At 42.1% G+C, this 21,876-nt stretch overlaps 1 protein-coding gene across 1 annotated transcript in view; it reads right to left on the bottom strand.

Moving 5' to 3' along the window:
* Positions 1 to 21,876, bottom strand: part of pappa2 (pappalysin 2) — a 477,685-nt gene that overhangs the window by 224,087 nt on the left and 231,722 nt on the right. The window contains exons 11-12 of the mRNA XM_078561789.1: positions 19,133 to 19,285; positions 17,856 to 17,991 (exon numbers count right to left, since the gene is read on the bottom strand). Coding sequence (XP_078417915.1) covers positions 17,856 to 17,991; positions 19,133 to 19,285 — 289 coding nt within the window. The remainder of the gene's footprint in view (positions 1 to 17,855; positions 17,992 to 19,132; positions 19,286 to 21,876) is intronic.

Raw genomic sequence — 21,876 nt, 5'->3', positions numbered from 1 at the left:
AGTTGGACAGTCTAGGCTTTTAACTGCTTAAGTTTAGAAGAGAAAGAGACAACTTGATTGAAACATATAGGGCAGGAACTTCCGGTCGGCGAGCAGGGGTGGGGCCCGCTCACCGACCCATAAAATGATGCGGGGTAACGTCGGGTGGAACTCCCGACGTCACCCTGCATCATTTCAATTTTCAGGTCGGCGGAGGCGCAGCCGAGTCGGATGCGCACCCGCTAACCTGTCAACAGCCTATTAAGACCATTAGAAAACCAATTCAGCTCATTAATGGGCCCGCCCTTCCAATCTTAAGGTTGGCGGGCAGGCCAGGAGCCCAGGCGGGCTTGTGAAAAGACATGAAACCTCATCCACTGGCGGGATGAGGATTCACGAGGATACTTAAATTTTAATGAAAGGTTTAAATAAAAGTTATGGACATGTCCCAGTCCATGAGGAGGCATGGCAGGGAAAATTTTTTAACTCCTTTATTAAAAGTTGAAATTCTGAGCCAATCTCCCTGAGGCAGCACTTAGCCTCAGGGAGATCTGTGCACTATTTCGTGTGCATGCACAAAAGAGCGCACTCCCAGCTCAGGGAATCACTCCCCACCCCTGCCCGCACAGGGAGCGCATAGCGTTTCCTGACGGACGTCACGCAGGGCAGGCCTTAATTGGCCCGCCCACATAAAATGGCGGTGTGCCAACCTGCCTGCTCGTGCCCGCCCCCGCACAACCTCACCAACAGGTGGAAAACTTTGCCCATAAGATCCTGCGGGGTCGTGAGAGGGTGGATGTGGAAAGGATGTTTCCTACTGTGAATAGATCTAGAACTAGGGGTCACTGTTTAAATATAAGGGGTCACCCATTTAAGACAGATGAGGAAAACATTTTTTCTCTCAGAAGTTCGTAAGTCTTTGGAACTCTCTTCCTCAAAAGGGAGCAGAATCTTTGAATGTCTTTAAGGCAGAGTTAGATAGATTTTTCATAAGCCAGGGGGGAGGGGTGGTGAAAAGCTATTGGAGGTCGGCAGGAATGTGGAGTTGAGGTTAAAATCAGATTATTGAATTGGGGAGCAAGCCTGTGGGGCCAAATGGCCAACTCCTGCTCCTAATTCGTATGATCGTATGTTCTATCTTTATCCCTTTGCAGACTCTTTGTGTCCTCCTCACAAATTTCTTTCCTACATATCTTCATATCATCAGCAAATTGTAGGTCCCTTAATCCAAGTCACTAATATAAATCATAAATAGTTGAGGCCCAACACAGATCCCTGTGATGTTACATTAGTTACAGTTTGGCACCCTGAAAATATACCATTTATCCCTACTCTCTATTTCCTGTTCATTAGCCAGTCCTCTATCCATGCTAATACATCACCCACAACATCATAAGCCCTTATCTTTCATAGTAACCTTTTATGTGGCACCTTATCAAATGTCTTTTGGAAATCCAAATACACCACATCTACTGATTCCCCTTTATCTACCCTGCTTGTTATATCCTCAAAGAGCTCTAATAAATTTGTCAAACATGATTTCCCTTTCACAAAACCATGTCGACTCTGCCTGATTGAATTACGATTTTTTAAATGTCCTGCTACTACCACTTTAATAATGAATTCCAGTATTTTCCCAAGACAGATATTAGGCTAACTGGTCCATAGTTTCCTGCTTTTTGTTTCCATTCTTTCTTGAACAGAGGTGTTACATTTGTGGTTTTCCAATCAACTGGGACCTTTCCGGTATCTTGGGAATTTTGGAAGGTTACAGCCAATACATCCACCTTCTCTGCAGCCACTTCCTTTTAACTCCCTAGGATGCATGCATTCGGGTCCAGGGAACTTGTCAGCATTAATTTTAGTTTTCCGATTACTTTCTCTTTAGTGATAGCAATTGTTTTAAGTTCCTCCCTCCATTTTTCCTCTTGATTTTCCACGCTCCTTGGGATGCTTTTTGTGACTTCGACTGTGAAGACAGATGTAAAGTATTTATGCAAAGCCTCTACTATTTCCTCATTTCCCATTATTAACTCTCGTCTCTCACTTTCTAAGGGACCAATGCTCACTTAGCTACTCTTTTCCTTTTTATATACTTGTAGAAGCTTTGACTTTCTGTATGTGTATTTCTTGCTACTTTTCTCTCATACTCCAATTTCTGCTCTTTATTATTTTACCAGTCATCCTTCGCTGGTTTATTATTTTTTTATTCATCCATGGGATGTGAGCTTTGCCGGCTGGGCCAGCATTTATTGCCCATTCTTAGTTGCCCTTGAGAAAGTGGTGGTGAGCTGCCTTCTTGAACTGCTGCAGTTCATGTGGTGTAGGTATACCCACAGTACTGTTAGGAAGGGACTTTGAGGATTTTGACCCAGCGACAGTGAAGGAATGGCAATATATTTCCAAGTGAGGGTGGTGAATGACTCGGAGGGGAACTTCTAGGGGGTGGTGTTCCCATCTATCTATTCAGTTTCTGGTCAATAGTAAACACCAGGATGTTGATAGTGGAGGATTCAGTGATTGTAATGCCATTGAACATCAAGGGGCGATGGCTAGATTTTCTCTTGCTGGAGATGGTCATTGCCTGGCATTTATGAGGCGTGAATGTTACTTGGCACTTGTCAGTCCAAGCCTGGATGTTGTCCAGGTCTTGCTGCATTTGGACATGGACTGTTTGAGCATCTGAGGCGTCATGAATGGTGCTGAACATTGTGCAATCATCAGCAAACATCCCCACTCCTGACCTTATGATGGAAGGAAGTTCATTAATGAAGCAACTGAAAATGGTTGGGCCAAGGACAATACCCTGAGGAACTCCTGCGGTGATGCCCTGGAGCTGAGATGACTGACCTCCAACAACCACAATCATCTTCCTTTGTGCTAGGTATGACTCCAACCAGTGGAGCGTTTTCCCCCTGATTCCCATTGACTCCAGTTTTGCTAGGGCTCCTTGATGCCACACTTGGTCAAATGCATCCTTGATGTCAAGGGCAGTCACTGTCACCTCACTTTGGGAGTTCAGGTCTTTTGTCCATGTTTGAACCAAGGCTGTAATGAGGTCTGGAGCTGAGTGGCGCTGGCAGAACCTAAACTGGGTGTCAGTGAGTAAGTGCCACATGATAGTACTGGCCTACCAGTAACCTTCACAAACATTGTACACCTTTTCTTTCAATTTGTACCACTATTAAATTCCTTAGCTTGCCATGGATATTGAATCCTTCTGCAAGAGTCTTCCTTCCTCAATGGAATATATCTCTTTTGAGAGTTATGAAATATTTCCTTAAATGTCTGCTATTGTTTCTCCACCATCTTACCTTTTAACCTATTTACCCAGTCCACTTTAACCAACTCTCCTTTCATACCCTTGTGCTTGCCTTTATTTAAGTTTAGGACACTAGTTATGGGCCCACATTTCGCAAACTGAATGTGAAACTCCATCATGTTATGATCACTCTTCCCAAATTGATCCTTTACTATGAGGTCTCTAATTAATCCTGTCTCATTACACATTACCAGGTCCAAAATAGGCTGTTCTCGGATAGGTTAGAGAATGTATTTTCTAAGAAATTGTCTCAAATACACTCTTATGAACTCATCCTCAAGCCTACCTTTGCCGATTTGATTTGTCCAATTGATGTGAAAATTAAAGTCACCCATGATTACTGCAGTAGCTTTCTTGCATGTCCCCAATATTTCTTGATGTACTCTCTGTCCTACTGTATAGCTACTGTTAGGAGGCCTATAAACTTTCTCACCAGTGACTTCTGTTCTTTGCTATTTCTTATCTCCACCCAAACTGATCCTATATCTTGATCTTCTGAAGCAAGATCATTTCTCATTATTGTACTGATCTCATCCTCTATTAACAGAGTTACCCAATCTCTTTTTCCTTTTCTCTTGTCCTTCTGAAATGTCAAATGCTCTTGAATATTCAGTACCAGTCTTGGTCACCTTGCAACCACATCTCTCTAAGGGATATTATATCATGCTAATTTATTTCTATTTCTGCGATCAAATCTTCCATCTTGTTACAAATGCTGCGAGCATTCAGATAAACAGCCTTCTATTCTGTCTTTTTACCGTTTTTGCATGGTCTGACCTTATTTGCTCTGCTCTGTCCCTTCCTGTCACACTCTGGTTATCATTACCCACATCATTACCCTGCACTATTTCCTTGTCCTTTCTCTAAATTTCGAATGTTCCCCTGAGGTGAATCCCCAGTTCCCAACTATCCACTATTTAGTATAAAGCCCTCCCCACAGGCCTAGTTATATGAAATCGCCAGGACACCGGTCGCACTGTGGTTCAGGTGAGGACTGTTCTGACAGTACAGCTCCCCCTTTCACAAGTATTGATTGGCAGTAACCCATGAATCAAAATCTATTTCTCCCACACCAATCTTTGACCCACACATTCAACTGTCTGATATGATTTACCCTATGCTAATTCACACTTGGCTCAGGTAGTGGTTCTGTTTATTATTTAGCCCCTAGCTGATCATAATCCCTAAGCAGATCTCTATCCTAGTCCTATTTTTATCATTGGTAGCTGCATGGACCACAACATGCAATGGCACTGAATCAACTATAATCAATAACAAAGCATCTAAACACTGATACAACTGCATAATGACATTGTCACAAAGCTATTAATGTATATAATATTTTGGAAAATATTTTTCTTTTGAAATAGAGGTTTAGTCTGCAGGTGTGTCTTAATTGGATTAAAGCCAGCTAGTCTGGGTGCTACTATTGATACGTAGGAGAGATAGCGTGTATTTGCAGTTTTTGATGACAGCATTCAAGAAGTGGGGTGAAAACTTGATGCCTATCTAGCAGCCACCAAGCTATATGTTTGTATTACTAATAAAATTGGTATTATGAAAGGGGTTTCATTGTTGAAAGGTGGAGAAAATCTGTAAACATTGATAGCATGGCACTAGGTCATTTATAATCAATATGTGAACAGTAAAACCCGGCACTGTACTATCTATAAACAACATTCAAACACTGATACCCTGAATCCATTGAAAGCGAACGTTTAAAAGCTGATACCATGCAACCCATAAGACCATAAGATGTAGGAGCAGAAGTAGGCCATTTGGCCCATCGAGTCTGCTCCACCATTCAATGAGATCATGGCTGATCTGATAATCCTCAACTCCACTTTCCTGTCTTTACCCCACAACCCTTGATTCCCTTACTGATTAAAAATCTGTCTATCTCAGCCTTGAATATACTGAATGACACAGCTCCTACAACCCTCTACAGATTGACTACCCTCTGAGAAAAGAAATTCCTCCCCATCTCTGTCTTAAATAGTGACCCCTTACTCTGAGATTATGCCCTCTGGTCCTAGACTCTCCCACAAGAGAAAGCAACCTCTCAGCATCTACCCTGTCAAGCCCTCTAAGAATCTCATATGTTTCAATAAGGTCACCTCTCACTCTTCTAAACTGCAAAGAGTACAGGCCCAACCTACTCAGCCTCTTCTCATAAGAAAATCCCTCCATCCCCGGGATCAACCCAGTGAACCTTCTCTGGACTGCCTCCAATGCCAGTATATCTTTCCCTAAATAAGGGGACCAAAACTGTTCACAGTATTCTAGATGTGGTCTGACTAGTGCATTTTTATACACCATTCCCTTTGAAATAAAGGCCAACATTCCATTTGCCTTACCTATTACCTCCTGAACTTGTATGCTAACTTTTTATGATTCATGCATGAGGACCCCTAAAATCCCTCTGTGCTGCAGCTTTCTGCGATCTTTCTCCATTTAAATAATATTCAGCTCCACTATCCTTCCTGCCAAAGTGCATAACTTCACATTTTACCACATTATATTCCATCTGCCAAGTTTTTGCCCACTCACTTAACCTGTCTCTGTCCCTCTGTAGTCTCTGTGCCATCCTCACCCCTTGCCTTCCCACCTATTTTTGGGTCATCCGCAAACTTGGCCATAGTACATTCACTTCCCTCATCCAAGTCATTAATGTATATTGTAAATAATTGTGGCCCCAGCACTCATTGAAATACTCAGACCCTGGCACAACATCATTTCTAAACAACGTTTACAAATGGCAATGTTCCATCTATAAATTACACTTAAACACAGACACCGTATGGCAGTGACCCAACTATAACCTACACTTAAACACATACCACGTAACCATCTGTAAACACCATTTAAACACTGATACCATCACACTGTACCATCTGTAAACACTATTTAAACACTGATACCATCACACTGTACCATCTGTAAACACCATTTAAACACTGATACCATCACACTGTACCATCTGTAAACACCATTTAAACACTGATACCATCACATTATTGTCATGAAGATATTAATGTATATAGTGTTAATGGAAATTATTTTAAATTGCACTTGTAGTGGGGTCTGTGTCTGTGGGTGTGTGTGTGTGGCTTAATTGGATTAAAACCAGATAGTCTGGGTGCTTTGATGTATAATAGTTTTGAAATGTTAATTGGGTGAACAGTAAGTTAAAAGGTAAAGAGTACATTTGCATTTTGTTGAACAAAGCTTTCAAAGGCTGGGGGTGAAATCTTGCACCTAGCTAGGAAACATCAAGCAATATGTTTATATTACAAATAAAATTGATACTATGAAAGAGGTTTTATTGTTAGAAGAAGTGGAGCTTAAGGGGCCTGTTGATACAATGAGAATTTGCATTCAAAGGAAAGGCTAGGTATATACAGAAGAGTGTTGTGTGTGGAAGTTAGAGACATGTGATATCTCAGCACCTGTAAGCCTACAACTGTCTGCAAAGGAAACAAATTGAAAGGAGCCTCCTTTTGAATTTGTAAGATAAAATGTGCTTTGCCAGGTATCTGTTTAAAGTCTATGGGTTATTATTGCTTTGGTGAACATTTTGGGAGTGATTAATTTGGGGATTTGTTTAAAAGTTACTATGGGAGTAATTTGTAGATGTGTATGTGTTTAATATCTTGTAAAATTAATAAATGTTTAGTTTAATTCATTATAAAAAAAGCCTCTGGAGGCTTGGTGGTTTCATTTCTGAATTGAGAGTTGCATCTCAAACATACAATTGAAAATATAGGTTATGATAGTTCTTTCAAGCTCCCCTCTGGGATTTTAAATAACTCAGCCCTTACCAACTGCTGTGTCATAACACTATACCATCTGTAAATACCATTTAAACACTGATACCATCACACTGTACCATCTTTAAACACCATTTAAACACTGATTCCATCACACTGTACCATCTGTAAATACCATTTAAACACTGATACCATCACACTGTACCATCTGTAAATACCATTTAAACACTGATACCATCACACTGTACCATCTGTAAATACCATTTAAACACTGATACCATCACACTGTACCATCTTTAAACACCATTTAAACACTAATTCCATCACACTGTACCATCTGTAAACACCATTTAAACACTGATACCATCACACTGTACCATCTGTAAACACCATTTAAACACTGATACCATCACACTGTACCATCTGTAAACACCATTTAAACACTGATACCATCACACTGTACCATCTGTAAACACTATTTAAACACTGATACCATCACACAGTACCATCTGTAAATACCATTTAAACACTGATAGCATCACACTGTCCCATCTGTAAACACCGTTTAAACACTGATACCATCACACTGTACCATCTGTAAACACCATTTAAACACTGATACCATCACACTGTACCATCTGTAAACACCATTTAAACACTGATACCATCACACTGTACCATCTGTAAACACCATTTAAACACTGATACCATCACACTGTACCATCTGTAAACACCATTTAAACACTGATACCATCACACTGTACCATCTGTAAACACCATTTAAACACTGATACCATCACACTGTACCATCTGTAAACACCATGTAAACACTGATACCATCACACTGTGCCATCTGTAAACACTATTTAAACACTGATACCATCATGCTGTACCATCTGTAAACACCATTTAAACACTGATACCATCACACTGTGCCATCTGCAAACACCATTTAAACACTGATACCATCACACTGTACCATCTGTAAACACCATTTAAACACTGATACCATCACACTGTACCATCTGAAAACACCATTTAAACACTGATACCATCACACTGTACCATCTGTAAACACCATTTAAACACTGATACCATCACACTGTACCATCTGTAAACACCATTTAAACACTGATACCATCACACTGTACCATCTGTAAACACCATTTAAACACTGATACCATCACACTGTACCATCTGTAAATACCATTTAAACACTGATACCGTCACACTGTACCATCTGTAACTACCATTTAAACACTGATACCATCACACTGTACCATCTTTAAACACCATTTAAACACTGATTCCATCACACTGTACCATCTGTAAACACCATTTAAACACTGATACCATCACACTGTACCATCTGTAAACACCATTTAAACACTGATACCATCACACTGTACCATCTGTAAACACCATTTAAACACTGATACCATCACACTGTACCATCTGTAAACACCATGTAAACACTGATACCATCACACTGTGCCATCTGCAAACACCATTTAAACACTGATACCATCACACTGTACCATCTGTAAACACCATTTAAACACTGATACCATCACACTGTACCATCTGAAAACACCATTTAAACACTGATACCATCACACTGTACCATCTGTAAACACCATTTAAACACTGATACCATCACACTGTACCATCTGTAAACACCATTTAAACACTGATACCATTACACTGTACCATCTGTAAACACCATTTAAACACTGATACCATCACACTGTACCATCTGTAAACACCATTTAAACACTGATACCATCACACTGTACCATCTGTAAACACCATGTAAACACTGATAGCATCACACTGTCCCATCTGTAAACACCGTTTAAACACTGATACCATCACACTGTACCATCTGTAAACACCATTTAAACACTGATACCATCACACTGTACCATCCGTAAACACCATTTAAACACTGATACCATCACACTGTACCATCTGTAAACACCATGTAAACACTGATACCATCACACTGTGCCATCTGCAAACACCATTTAAACACTGATACCATCACACTGTCCCATCTGTAAACACCATTTAAACACTGATACCATCACACTGTGCCATCTGCAAACACCATTTAAACACTGATACCATCACACTGTACCATCTGTAAACACCATTTAAACACTGATACCATCACACTGTACCATCTGTAAACACCATTTAAACACTGATACCATCACACTGTACCATCTGTAAACACCATTTAAACACTGATACCATCACACTGTACCATCTGTAAACACCATTTAAACACTGATACCATCACACTGTACCATCTGTAAACACCATGTAAACACTGATAGCATCACACTGTCCCATCTGTAAACACCGTTTAAACACTGATACCATCACACTGTACCATCTGTAAACACCATTTAAACACTGATACCATCACACTGTACCATCCGTAAACACCATTTAAACACTGATACCATCACACTGTACCATCTGTAAACACCATGTAAACACTGATACCATCACACTGTGCCATCTGCAAACACCATTTAAACACTGATACCATCACACTGTACCATCTGTAAACACCATTTAAACACTGATACCATCACACTGTACCATCTGAAAACACCATTTAAACACTGATACCATCACACTGTACCATCTGTAAACACCAGTTAAACACTGATACCATCACACTGTACCATCTGTAAACACCATTTAAACACTGATACCATCACACTGTACCATCTGTAAACACCATTTAAACACTGATACCATCACACTGTACCATCTGTAAACACCATGTAAACACTGATACCATCACACTGTACCATCTGTAAACACTATTTAAACACTGATACCATCACACTGTACCATCTGTAAACACCATTTAAACACTGATACCATCACACTGTGCCATCTGCAAACACCATTTAAACACTGATACCATCACACTGTACCATCTGTAAACACCATTTAAACACTGATACCATCACACTGTACCATCTGAAAACACCATTTAAACACTGATACCATCACACTGTACCATCTGTAAACACCATTTAAACACTGATACCATCACACTGTACCATCTGTAAACACCATTTAAACACTGATACCATCACACTGTACCATCTGTAAACACCATTTAAATACTGATACCATCACACTGTACCATCTGTAAACACCATTTAAACACTGATACCATCACACTGTACCATCTGTAAACACCATTTAAACACTGATACCATCACACTGTACCATCTGTAAACACCATTTAAACACTGATACCATCACACTGACCCATCTGTAAACACCATTTAAACACTGATACCATCACACTGTCCCATCTGTAGACACCATTTAAACACTGATACCATCACACTGTCCCATCTGTAGACACCATTTAAATACTGATACCATCACACTGTACCATCTGTAAACACTATTTAAGCACTGATACCATCACACTGTACCATCTGTAAACACCATTTAAACACTGATACCATCACACTGTACCATCTGAAAACACCATTTAAACATTGATACCATCACACTGTACCATCTGTAAACACCATTTAAACACTGATACCATCACACTGTACCATCTGTAAACACCATTTAAACACTGATACCATCACACTGTACCATCTGTAAACACCATTTAAACACTGATACCATCACACTGTACCATCTGTAAACACTATTTAAACACTGATACCATCACACTGTACCATCTGTAAACGCCATTTAAACACTGATACCATCACACTGTACCATCTGTAAATACCATTTAAACACTGATACCATCACACTGTACCATCTGTAAACACCATTTAAACACTGATACCATCACACTGTCCCATCTGTAAACACTATTTAAACACTGATACCATCACACTGTCCCATCTGTAAACACTATTTAAACACTGATACCATCACACTGTACCATCTGTAAACACCATTTAAACACTGATACCTTAACACTGTACCATCTGTAAACACTATTTAAACACTGATACCATCACACTGTCCCATCTGTAAACACTATTTAAATACTGATACCTTAACACTGTACCATTAGTAAGTAACATTTAAACACTGACATGGAATTGCACCACATATAACCAACATCTAAAGCACTGATACCATGGCACCGTACCATCAATAGACAATATTTAACCACTGGTACCATGTCACACTAACAACAATAAACAATATGTCAATACTGATATCACAGTACTCTACTATTAATAAACAAGATTTATACAATGATATCATGGCACTCTACCATCACGAAATATCACTTGAACACTGACACCATGGCACCGTACCATCTACAGGCAATATTTATACAGAGATATCATGGCACATTCCTTCTGTAAATAGCATTCATCACATGGCCCGGCATATCCCCCCACTCTGCCATTACCAGAAGTCAAGGGATCAACCCTGGTTCAATGACGAGTACAGGAGGGCATGCCAGGAGCAGCACCAGGCATACATAAAAATAAGGTGTCAACCTGGTGAAGCTACAAAACAGGACTACTTACATGTCAAACAGCAGAAGCAGCAAGTGATAGACAGAGCTAAGCAATTCCAGAACCAATGGATTAGATCTAAGCTCTGCAGTCCTACCACATCCAGTCATGAATGGTGGTGACAATTAGACAACTCACTGGAGGAGTAGACTCCACAAATATCCCCATCCTCAATGATGGGGGAGCCCAGCACAGCAGTGCAAAAGATAAGGCTGAAGCATTTGCAACAATCTTCAGCCAGAAATGCCAAGCAGATGATCCATCTCAGCCTCCTCTGGAGGTCCCCAGCATCACAGATGCCAGTCTTCAACCAATTCGATTCACTCCAAATGATATCATGAAAGGGCTGAAGGAACTGGATACTGCAAAAGCTATAGACCCTGACGACATTCCGGCAATAGTACTGAAGACTTGTGCTCCAGAACTCGCTGCATCCCGAGCCAAACTGTTCCAGTACAGCTACAACACTGGCATCTACCCAGCTATGTAGGAAATTACCCAGGTATGTCCTGCCCACAAAAAGCAGAACAAATCCTATCCAGCCAATTACTGCCCCATCAGTCTACTCTCGATCACTAGCAAAGTGATAGGCGTAGTCAACAATGCTATCAAGCAGCATTTACACAGCAATAACTGCTCACTGATGCTCAGATTGAGTTCTGCCAGGGCCACTTAGATCCTGACTTAATTGCAGGCTTGTTCCAAACATTGGAAAAGGGCTAAACCCAAAAAGCCTTGACATCAAGGAGCCTTAGCAAACTGAAGTAAAATGTCAATCAAGGGGATGACTCTTCATTGGTTGGCATCATACCTAACACAAAGGAAGATGGCTGTGGTCAGCTCCAAGATATCACTGCAGGAGTTCCTCAGGGTAGTATCCTCGGCCCAACCATCTTCAGCTGCTTCATCAATGACCTTCCTTCCATCATAAGGTCAAAAGTGGAGTTGTTCGCTGATGATTGCACAATGTTCAGTTCCATGTGTGACTCCTCAGATACTGAAATGTGTCCATATGCAACAAGACCTGGACAATATCCAGGAATGGGCTGACAAGTGGCAAGTAACATTTGCACCACACAAGTGCCTGGCAATGACCATCTCAAACAAGACAGAATCTAGCCATCAACCCTTGACATTCAATGGCATTGCCATTGTTGAATCCCCCACTATCAACATCCTGGGGGGTTACCATTGACCAGAAACTGAACTAGACTAACCGTATACAGGCTGTGGCTACAAGAAGAGGTCAGAGGTTGGGGATCCTGAAACAAGTAACTCACCCCCTGACTCCTGCCCAAAGCGTGTGCACCATCTACAAGGCACAAGTCAGGCGTGTGATGGAATACTCTCCAGTTGCCTTGATGAATGCAGCTCCAAAAACACTCAAGAAGATTGATACCATCCAGGACAAAGCAGTCTGAATGATCAGCACCCCATCCAGCAACTTAAACATTCACTCCCTCCACCACTGATGTACAGTGGCAACAGTGTATGCTATATACAAGGTGCACTGCAGCAACTCACCAAGGCTCCTTCGACAGCACCATGCAAACCCGTGACCTCTACCACCTAGAAGGACAAGAGCAGCACCTGCAAGGTCCTCTCCAAGCCACACAGTGAGCTGTCTTGGAATTATGTTGTCATTCTTTCACTGTCACTGGATCAAAATCCTGGAACTCCCAACAGCATTGTAGATGTACCCATACCAGATGGACTGCAATAGTTCAAGAAGGCAGCTCACAACCACTTTCATAAAGGCAATTAGGGATGGGCAACAAAAATTGGCCTTTCCAGTGATGGCCACATCTTTTGAAAGAATAAAAATTAGCACTGATATCCTGGTACAGTACCATCTATAAATAACATTTAAACATTGATATCCTGGCACACTATCTTCTATAACCAACATTTAAATGCTGATGCCATTGCTATCGTAACATTTATAAACATCATTGAAATACTCAGACCATGGCACTGTGGCATTTCTAAACAATATTTCCACAATGATAAAATAGCGATGTTCCATTTATAAATTACATTTAAACACTGACCACCACGGCACTGTATCTACGGACACATTTAAACACTGATACTCTAGCACTGTATCATCTATTATTATAAAGCCATGTTTTATATCAAAAGGGACTTTATGCCTTCACCTGGGTACTCAACTGGGTGGGGACCAAGCACTGGATGTAATCACCTCAAACAATGAACTCTAACTGAGAAAGGAATTCACCCAGCCATAATCTATTCATGTAAACCATTATCCACTATCCGTGATCATATTTGGGTAACTAGTCAGTTGGAGGGAGAGGGTCATGTGACAAGCCAACTAACCCTCCTTTGTGTTTAACAAACTGCTTTTCTCCAGGCCACAAGACAATAGCAGAAGAGACGCCAAATAGGCAGGTTGTGCAACTATATCTTCTTAACCTTCCTAACCCTGCCGCTACATCTTGGTGCTCCTCAGCCACTCACAGGTGGAGGCAGCCTGCTGACTGCTACAACCTGTCTGTGATGACCTTGATGGGCGTCCTCTGGAGGGCCGAGTCCTGGAGGGCCCCGGCCTGGTTCTGGGGTCCTGCTGTGTGGCACCCTCCTCGGCCTGTGGAGCTGGATTTTCTGGGGTCACAGGAAGAGGGGAGTCGGATAGGTCGGACCCTCCTCAAGTCACCTGGGTGGATGGCCCCAGGGTGTGCACCTCCTCCCTATGGGTTCTTAAGGATCTCTGGTTGACCCCTTGAGGAGAAGGTGAAGCTTCCGTGTGATTGAGATGCCCCGCACCCCTCTCGTGTTGACAAGTCAACTATGGTATTAGCGCGGCAGTGCAGGACTGATGTTCTGGACCAAGGACTCCATGGCGGTCGCCATCCTACCAGCATTGACCTCACTGCATTGGCATGCTGGCGCTATCACCTCAGACTGAAAGTGGACTGACCCCTCCATCATGCCTTGCAATCTGAGGAGTGCAGCAGACACCCCTTCCTGATGTTCCCGAGCTTGCCTTTGCGGCTCCAGCAACTGAGGTATGACCGAGTCCAGGGGCTCGTCATCTAACTTGGACTCAGCAGAATTCTGGCCTCCAGCAGCCCCCTGAATGCTGGAAGACTGGGAAGTCCCTGCCGCTGCCTGCTGTGGATCAGACAATGCGATGTACTCACCAGATTATGATCCCAAGGCTGCTGTAGAAGTAGATCCCACCACAATGTGTGTCTTTGTGCTCGTGGAGGGTGTGGGTGAGCTCTGGCCAGTTAGATGACTCTATTTTCAAAGTCCGTGAGGACCTTGATTTCAGGCACTAAACAAAATCAGAAACAAATGCTGGAAAAACTCAACAGATCTAACAACTGCTGTGGAGAGAAAAAAAACAGAGTTAACGTTTCAAGTCCTTATGACTCTTCATCAGAGCGGAAGGAGAGTCATACGGACTTGAAACGTTAACTCTGTTTTTTTTCTCTCCACAGATTCTGTTAGACCTGCCGAGTTTTCCCAACATTTCCTGTTTTTGTTTCAGATTTCCAGCATCTGCAGTATTTTGCTTTTACCTTGATTTCGGGCATTTCTGCACTGGTCAGCGACCTCTCCCTCTTGTGTTCCAGCTTGTCCTGCATGTATATCGATGGAGAGAGCATGAGCAGGATGCCTGCCAGGCCAGATGATAGGTATGCCTGGCATGTGTGGGTGGTAAGTGATGCCACGGACAGGATGAGGACAATGCAGGTGACTTTTTTTTATTATTCATTCATGGGATGTGAGTTTCGCTGGCTGGGCCAGCATTTATTGCCCATCCCTAATTGTCCTTGAGAAGGTGGTGATGAGCTGCCTTCTTGAACTGCTGCAGTCTGTATGCTGTAGGTACACCCGCAGTGCCGTTAGGAAGGGAGTTCCAGGATTTTGACCCAGCAACAGTGAAGGAATGGCGATATATTTCCAAGTCAGGATGGTAAGTGACTTGAAGGGGAACTTCCAGGTGGTGGCCTTCCCCTCTATCTGCAGCCCTTGTATTTCTAGATGCTAGTGGTCATGGGTTTGGAAGGTGCTGTCGAAGGAGCCTTGGTGAATTCCTGCAGTGCACCTTGTAGATGGTACAGACTGCTGCTGCTGTGCGTCGGTGTGAGTGAGTGAATGGTGATGTCCCTTGAACCGTGGATGTGTGAGGGTTTGTGAGCGTGTGAGTTGAGAGTGATGAGAAGAGTGACTTACTCTGGTAGCATGGAAGATTTCATCCATCCTCTTTCGGTACTGAATGAGTGTCCTCTTTTGCAGGGCATTGGCGCTGACCACCGTTGACACCAGCTCCCAAGCCAGATTGGTGACATTGCTGCCCCTCCTGCAGCCAGAGCAGGGGTAGAGGACATCACAGCAGGCCTCCACAGTGTGCCCAAAGTGTGTTCCAGGGATGCATCACTGAATCACAGGGCTGCAGTCTTCTTACCTTTTGGGGCTATATCTTCTGTGCAGTCCTGGGCTGGAAGCACTGAGAGGTGTGCGCTTGGCTGCACTTTGAATATGGCCTGTGGAAACGGGGAGGTGACAGCATGGCGGGAGAATCGGAGGGCGCCCGCCAGCAAAATGGCATGTTTCCTGGGAATGCATGATTCATGGGGCGGAATTGGGATGATTCAGTGTGAGAAGCCACCATTGCAGCCAGCAGGTAAAGCATTCCTTTTCCCACTCACTACCGCACTTGGTGAAAATCTAGGACATTCCACTCCTAGTCTGAAGCTTACAGTGTAATTTGCCTCCTGAAAAGTTTTTAGACAAAGTTGCTCTTTGTTACAGTAAAAGTCTTAAAACTTGAAATCTTATTATATAATCCTTACAGTCAGTGAATGGAAAATCAAATATCTTTTTAAAAGCTATCCATGGGGTTCATAACAATCTATAAATACCATTTAAACACTGATACCGTGGCACTGGATCATCAATAAGCACCACTTAAACATTGAAGCCCTGGCAATTTATCATCTGTAAACAACATTTAAATGCGGATACGGTGGTACTACAGAATTTATAAAAAACCAAACACTGACACCATAGCACTGCACTATCAATAAACAACATTTAAAGACTGTGAGATCATGGCAACTTACCATCCATAATCACTATTTAAACACTGGTGCCATGACATGGTGCCATCTATAAACAACATTTAAACAATGATGAGATGGCATTGTACAATCTATAGGTAACATCTAAGCACTGATACCATGTCAACGTACCATCAATAAACACCATGTAAAACACCGGCCCCCTGGCTCTGTGCCAACTGTTAAACACTGATACCACTGCATTTTAGCATCTATAAAACATATTTAACCATGACACTGTACTATCTATAAACAACTTTTCAAAATTGATATCATGCAATTGTTGCATTTATAAACAACACTGTACCACTGATACCTGGCACTGTACCCTTAATAATCAATATGATACCGTGACACTGTAGCATCTATAGACAACATTTAAACACAGTTACAATGGTTATAGACACTACAATGCCAACATGTAAAACACTAATACCATGGCACTGTATCATCTATAAACAATATTTAAACAGTTTACCAATCCAAAGGATTTGGAATTTGAAATAATGATAATAATTGTGGCTAATACATCAGCAATCTCACCGCCTATTTCTTTCATATCCTGGTGTGGAAGCCATCAGGCCCTGGAAATTTGTCCCATTATTTTCCCCATACTATTTTTGTTATTTGTATCAAATCATGTAATTTTCACCCCTTGAATTATTTTTAACTTCCTTTGTACCACTCTCCCACTGTAAAATGCGACACAATATACATTTAACAAGTCTGCTGTTTCCTTATTGTTCATTATGGTCTCACATGCATCTGTCTTTAATGAACCCACATTCCCCTTTACCACACTCTCTCATAATATATTTACGGGAACTTTTACTGTTAGCTTTGATATCCCTTGCAAGTATTTTTTTTTTCCCATATTCCCTTCTTGCAGCTCTTATGACTTTCTTCAAATCCCTTTATGGCCATTCTTATTTTTAACACAGCTCTCCCAGTCCGCTGGATTTCCACTTTTCTTTGCTTTTGTGCAAGCTTTTGTTTTTCACTTGGTACCGTCTCTTTTGCTGGCTGCCGTGGCTTAACTGCACAGGTGGCTTTTTAGGGGTTGGAAAGGTTATTGGCGATTCGGGTGCTGACAACATTTATGGCAAGAAGTTATTTGAAGTGGCTGCCTGGCATCTGGCTGGAGCATACATACCCAGAGAATGGTTGTGTCCACTGGTGTCAATGAGCTGGACTGTAACCGATTTGCGCTGTTGATCATACAGTGTTGTGCCATCTGCAGATAAATAAATTAGAATCGAACTGGCCACACCAGGGTGATCAAAACTGACCTAAGTTTTAAAAAAGAAACATGAAGAAAGCAGCGTTTGAAATTACAAAAATATCTTTTAATCCAGTAAAGGGACAAGAGGACATACTGCAAATGGGAGTAATTGAAATATATTTAAAAAAAAACAGAAAATGCTGGAAATCCACCGTGTCTGAGAGAGAACAACAAGCATTTAGGGTGCGACCCTTAATCAGAACCCAGTACAATTTTACAGCAATAAGTTTGCAATCTGTTTGTTGCGAGGACCTCATGTTGGCTCTGAAAGTCAGAGCACCAGTACTACCTGGGGAAGCTTTCAGCCGATTGTTCCTTCGCCAAAGGTTAACTCTTCCGGAGTCATCTACTCTAAGTTGATTTCACCAAATCTTTTCACATTCTTCCCACTCAAATACTTACAGATTACCTTTTAAATGTTAGAATTTTCTGCCACAATAGCCACTTGGAAAGCATCAGACATTCTAATTAACTGTTGGCGAGGAAAATAATCTTACTTCTCTCTTTGTTATTCTGTTGACTAAATCTAAGTCTATGTCAGTTTGGATCACCAAATTGTCATGGGCTTAAATTGTGAAAGCAACCAATAACCAGTGCAGGATACACTACCAAGAGAACTCATAGTGATCCAATATATTGCAGAGTGTAGGGTGCACTACACATATAGCTCACGTTGGTTCAATATATTGTTCAGTGCACAATATACTACAGGGAGAACACACGTTAGAGTTGGTTTGATATTCTATCTAGTGCAGGGTATTCTATAGGAAGAGCTCACGTTGGTTTGATATATTGTTCAGTGCAAGTTATTCTACTAGAATACTTGGATCAGTGGGTGCATAACCCAAATAATTTGGAGTAAAATCAGATATGGATTCTCCATGGTAACTTGTGTGAAAAAAAGGAAAATGAAAATGAAAATACAGAGTTAACATCAAGTAGCATATTTGATTTGATGCTTAATTATCTAAGAGATAAAAGATGCCAATTGTTGTTTTGGAATGTCAGTCAGTGAAGTGACTCCTACAATGAATTGATATGCAATTTAATTGAAGGTTTATGCATTTCTTCAAACTATATTACCATTGTTCGCTAGTCAAGTTCATCAATGAAGCAGTGTCTAGTACTAACAACTTAATTATTCTTACCTTCAGCCAGGGCTTGTTTTCCGTATCAGAGTTGTGATATGAATAGTGCTTGTTAAGGTCCCATGCATTAACAGTGTAGAAGCGAACAGTACATGGGAACCAGGCATACTGGGACAGGCCATCACTCACATCCAGAAATTCAGTCTGACAAACCTGGAGGGTCAGACAACATCCAACTCTTACAACTGAGGCTTATAAAACTTAATGGCCAAAATAAGTCTTGAGTGGCACTGCAAAATGGCTAGTTATAATTTCAATGCAGAACAAAAGTCACCAGGGTGTAACATGACTGTCGATTTGCTGTTGCCCATTTTGAATTATAAATCAGAACTGCAGGCATAGAAGATGCATGAATATTCCATAGATTTATGAATCACCCTCTTGCCTCTTCACCCCAGAGGTAAAGCACATCACAAATCCCTTTTATCATGAATGAAAGAAGAAATTAAGTACTTCTTTCTAACCCAGAATAAAACATATACAGAAGCATACACTGCATTTCGAAAATAAGGGTTCAATGCTTTGAGTGGAATAAAGAGCACTGCAAGTGTTATTTAAGTACATGCTGTGTTGCTTGAGTGTACTGAGATGCTGATGTTATACTCCAGAAAGCCACTTGACAAATGAGGAAACTTGAGCCAATCTTTACTCAGACTTATACTTACTTATAGAGTGAAATATTACACACATACATCTCCTAACTCAACCACACCACCGTTTCAGTAAGTCTCTCTTTATATCTGCTCAAGTGAAACACTAATTAATGACCTCCACCCGCATAACAGTAAATACAATTGATAAACAATTAACAGCTGCTGTGGTGATATTTCAGTGCTACAGGCATTTGTTAAAGGAGAATGAAAAGCCCAACCAGCCAGTCATAATCTTTGTATAAAAACAAAAAGCTAAAAGCTACTGCGGATGCTGGAAATCCAAAACAAAAACAGGATTACCTGGAAAAACTCAGCAAGTCTGGCAGCATCGGCGGAGAAGAAATCAGTCAACGTTTCGAGCCTTCATGGCCCTTTGGCAGAACTGCAGCATAGTTTCAACAAGGGAGAAATATAAATTGGTTTAAGGTGGGTTGGGGGGGGGGGGAAGAGACACATTGAGGGTGTGGTGTGAGCAGATAATCAAAAGATGTCACAGACAAAAGGGTCAAAGAGGTGTTGAAGGTGGTGGTCTTTGTCTGAGAAAAGTGCTAATTAAGAATGGAAAACAGGATATTCAAAGTACAGCTTTAGTGGGGGTGGGGTGGAAAGACTAAAGGTTTTAGTTTTAGATTTAAAAATAATGGAAATAGGTGGGGAAAGAAGAATCTATATAAATTATTGAAAAAAAAAAGCGGGTGGGGGGGGAAAAGAAATGGGGTGGGGATGGGGGGAGAGGGAGTTTAAGATCTAAAGTTGTTGAATTCAATATTCAGCCCAGAGGGCTGTAAAGTGCCTAGTCGGAAGATGAGGTGCTGTTCCTCCAGTTTGCGTTGGGCTTCACTGGAACAATGCAGCAAGCCAAGGACAGACATGTTGGCAAGAGAACAGGGTGGAGTGTTAAAATGGCAAGCGACAGGGAGGTTTGGGTCTTTCTTGCGGACAGACCGCAGGTGTTCCGCAAAACGGTCGCCCAGTTTGCGTTTGGTCTCTCCAATGTAGAGGAGACCGCATTGGGAGCAACGAATGCAGTAGACTAAGTTAGGGGAAATGCAAGTGAAATGCTGCTTCACTTGAAAGGAGTGTTTGGGCCCTTGGACGGTGAGGAGAGAGGAAGTGAAGGGGCAGGTGTTGCATCTTCTGCGTGGGCATGGGGAGGTGCCATAAGTGGGGGTTGAGGAGTAGGGGGTGATGGAGGAGTGGACTAGGGTGTCCCGGAGGGAACGATCCCTACGGAATGCCGTCAAGGGGGGTGAAGGGAAGATGTGTTTGGTGGTGGCATCATGCTGGAGTTGGCGGAAATGGCGGAGGATGATCCTTTGAATGCGGAGGCTGGTGGGGTGATAAGTGAGGACAAGGGGGACCCTATCATGTTTCTGGGAAGGAGGAGAAGGCGTGAGGGAGGATGCGCGGGATATGGGCCGGACACGGTTGAGGGCCCTGTCAACGACCGTGGATGGAAAACCTCGGTTAAGGAAGAAGGAGGACATGTCAGAGGAGCTGTTTTTGAAGGTAGCGTCATCAGAACAGATGCGACGGAGGCGAAGGAACTGAGAGAATGGGATGGAGTCTTTACAGGAAGCGGGGTGTGAGGAGCTGTAGTCGAGGTAGCTGTGGGAGTCGGTAGGCTTGTAATGGATATTGGTGGACAGTCTATCATCAGAAATTGAGACAGAGAGTTCAAGGAAGGGAAGAGAAGTGTCAGAGATGGACCATGTGAAGATGATGGAGGGGTGGAGATTGGAAGCAAAATTAATAAATTTTTCTAGGTCCCGACGAGAGCATGAAGCAGCACCGAAGTAATCATCGATGTACCGGAGAAAGAGTTGTGGGAGGGGGCCGGAGTAGGACTGGAACAAGGAATGTTCCACATACCCCATAAAGAGACAGGCATAGCTGGGGCCCATGCGGGTACCCATAGCCACACCTTTTATTTGGAGGAAGTGAGAGGAGTTAAAGGAGAAATTGTTCAGTGTGAGAACAAGTTCAGCCAGACGGAGGAGAGTAGTGGTGGATGGGGATTGTTGGGGCCTCTGTTCAAGGAAGAAGCTAAGGGCCCTCAGACCATCCTGGTGGGGGATGGAGGTGTAGAGG

Source organism: Cetorhinus maximus, chromosome 17 (genome assembly GCF_964194155.1).
Source record: "Cetorhinus maximus chromosome 17, sCetMax3.hap1.1, whole genome shotgun sequence".
Classification (NCBI taxonomy): domain Eukaryota; kingdom Metazoa; phylum Chordata; class Chondrichthyes; order Lamniformes; family Cetorhinidae; genus Cetorhinus; species Cetorhinus maximus.
Note: the sequence above shows the minus strand (reverse complement) of the source record. Positions and strands in the feature narration are given on the sequence as shown.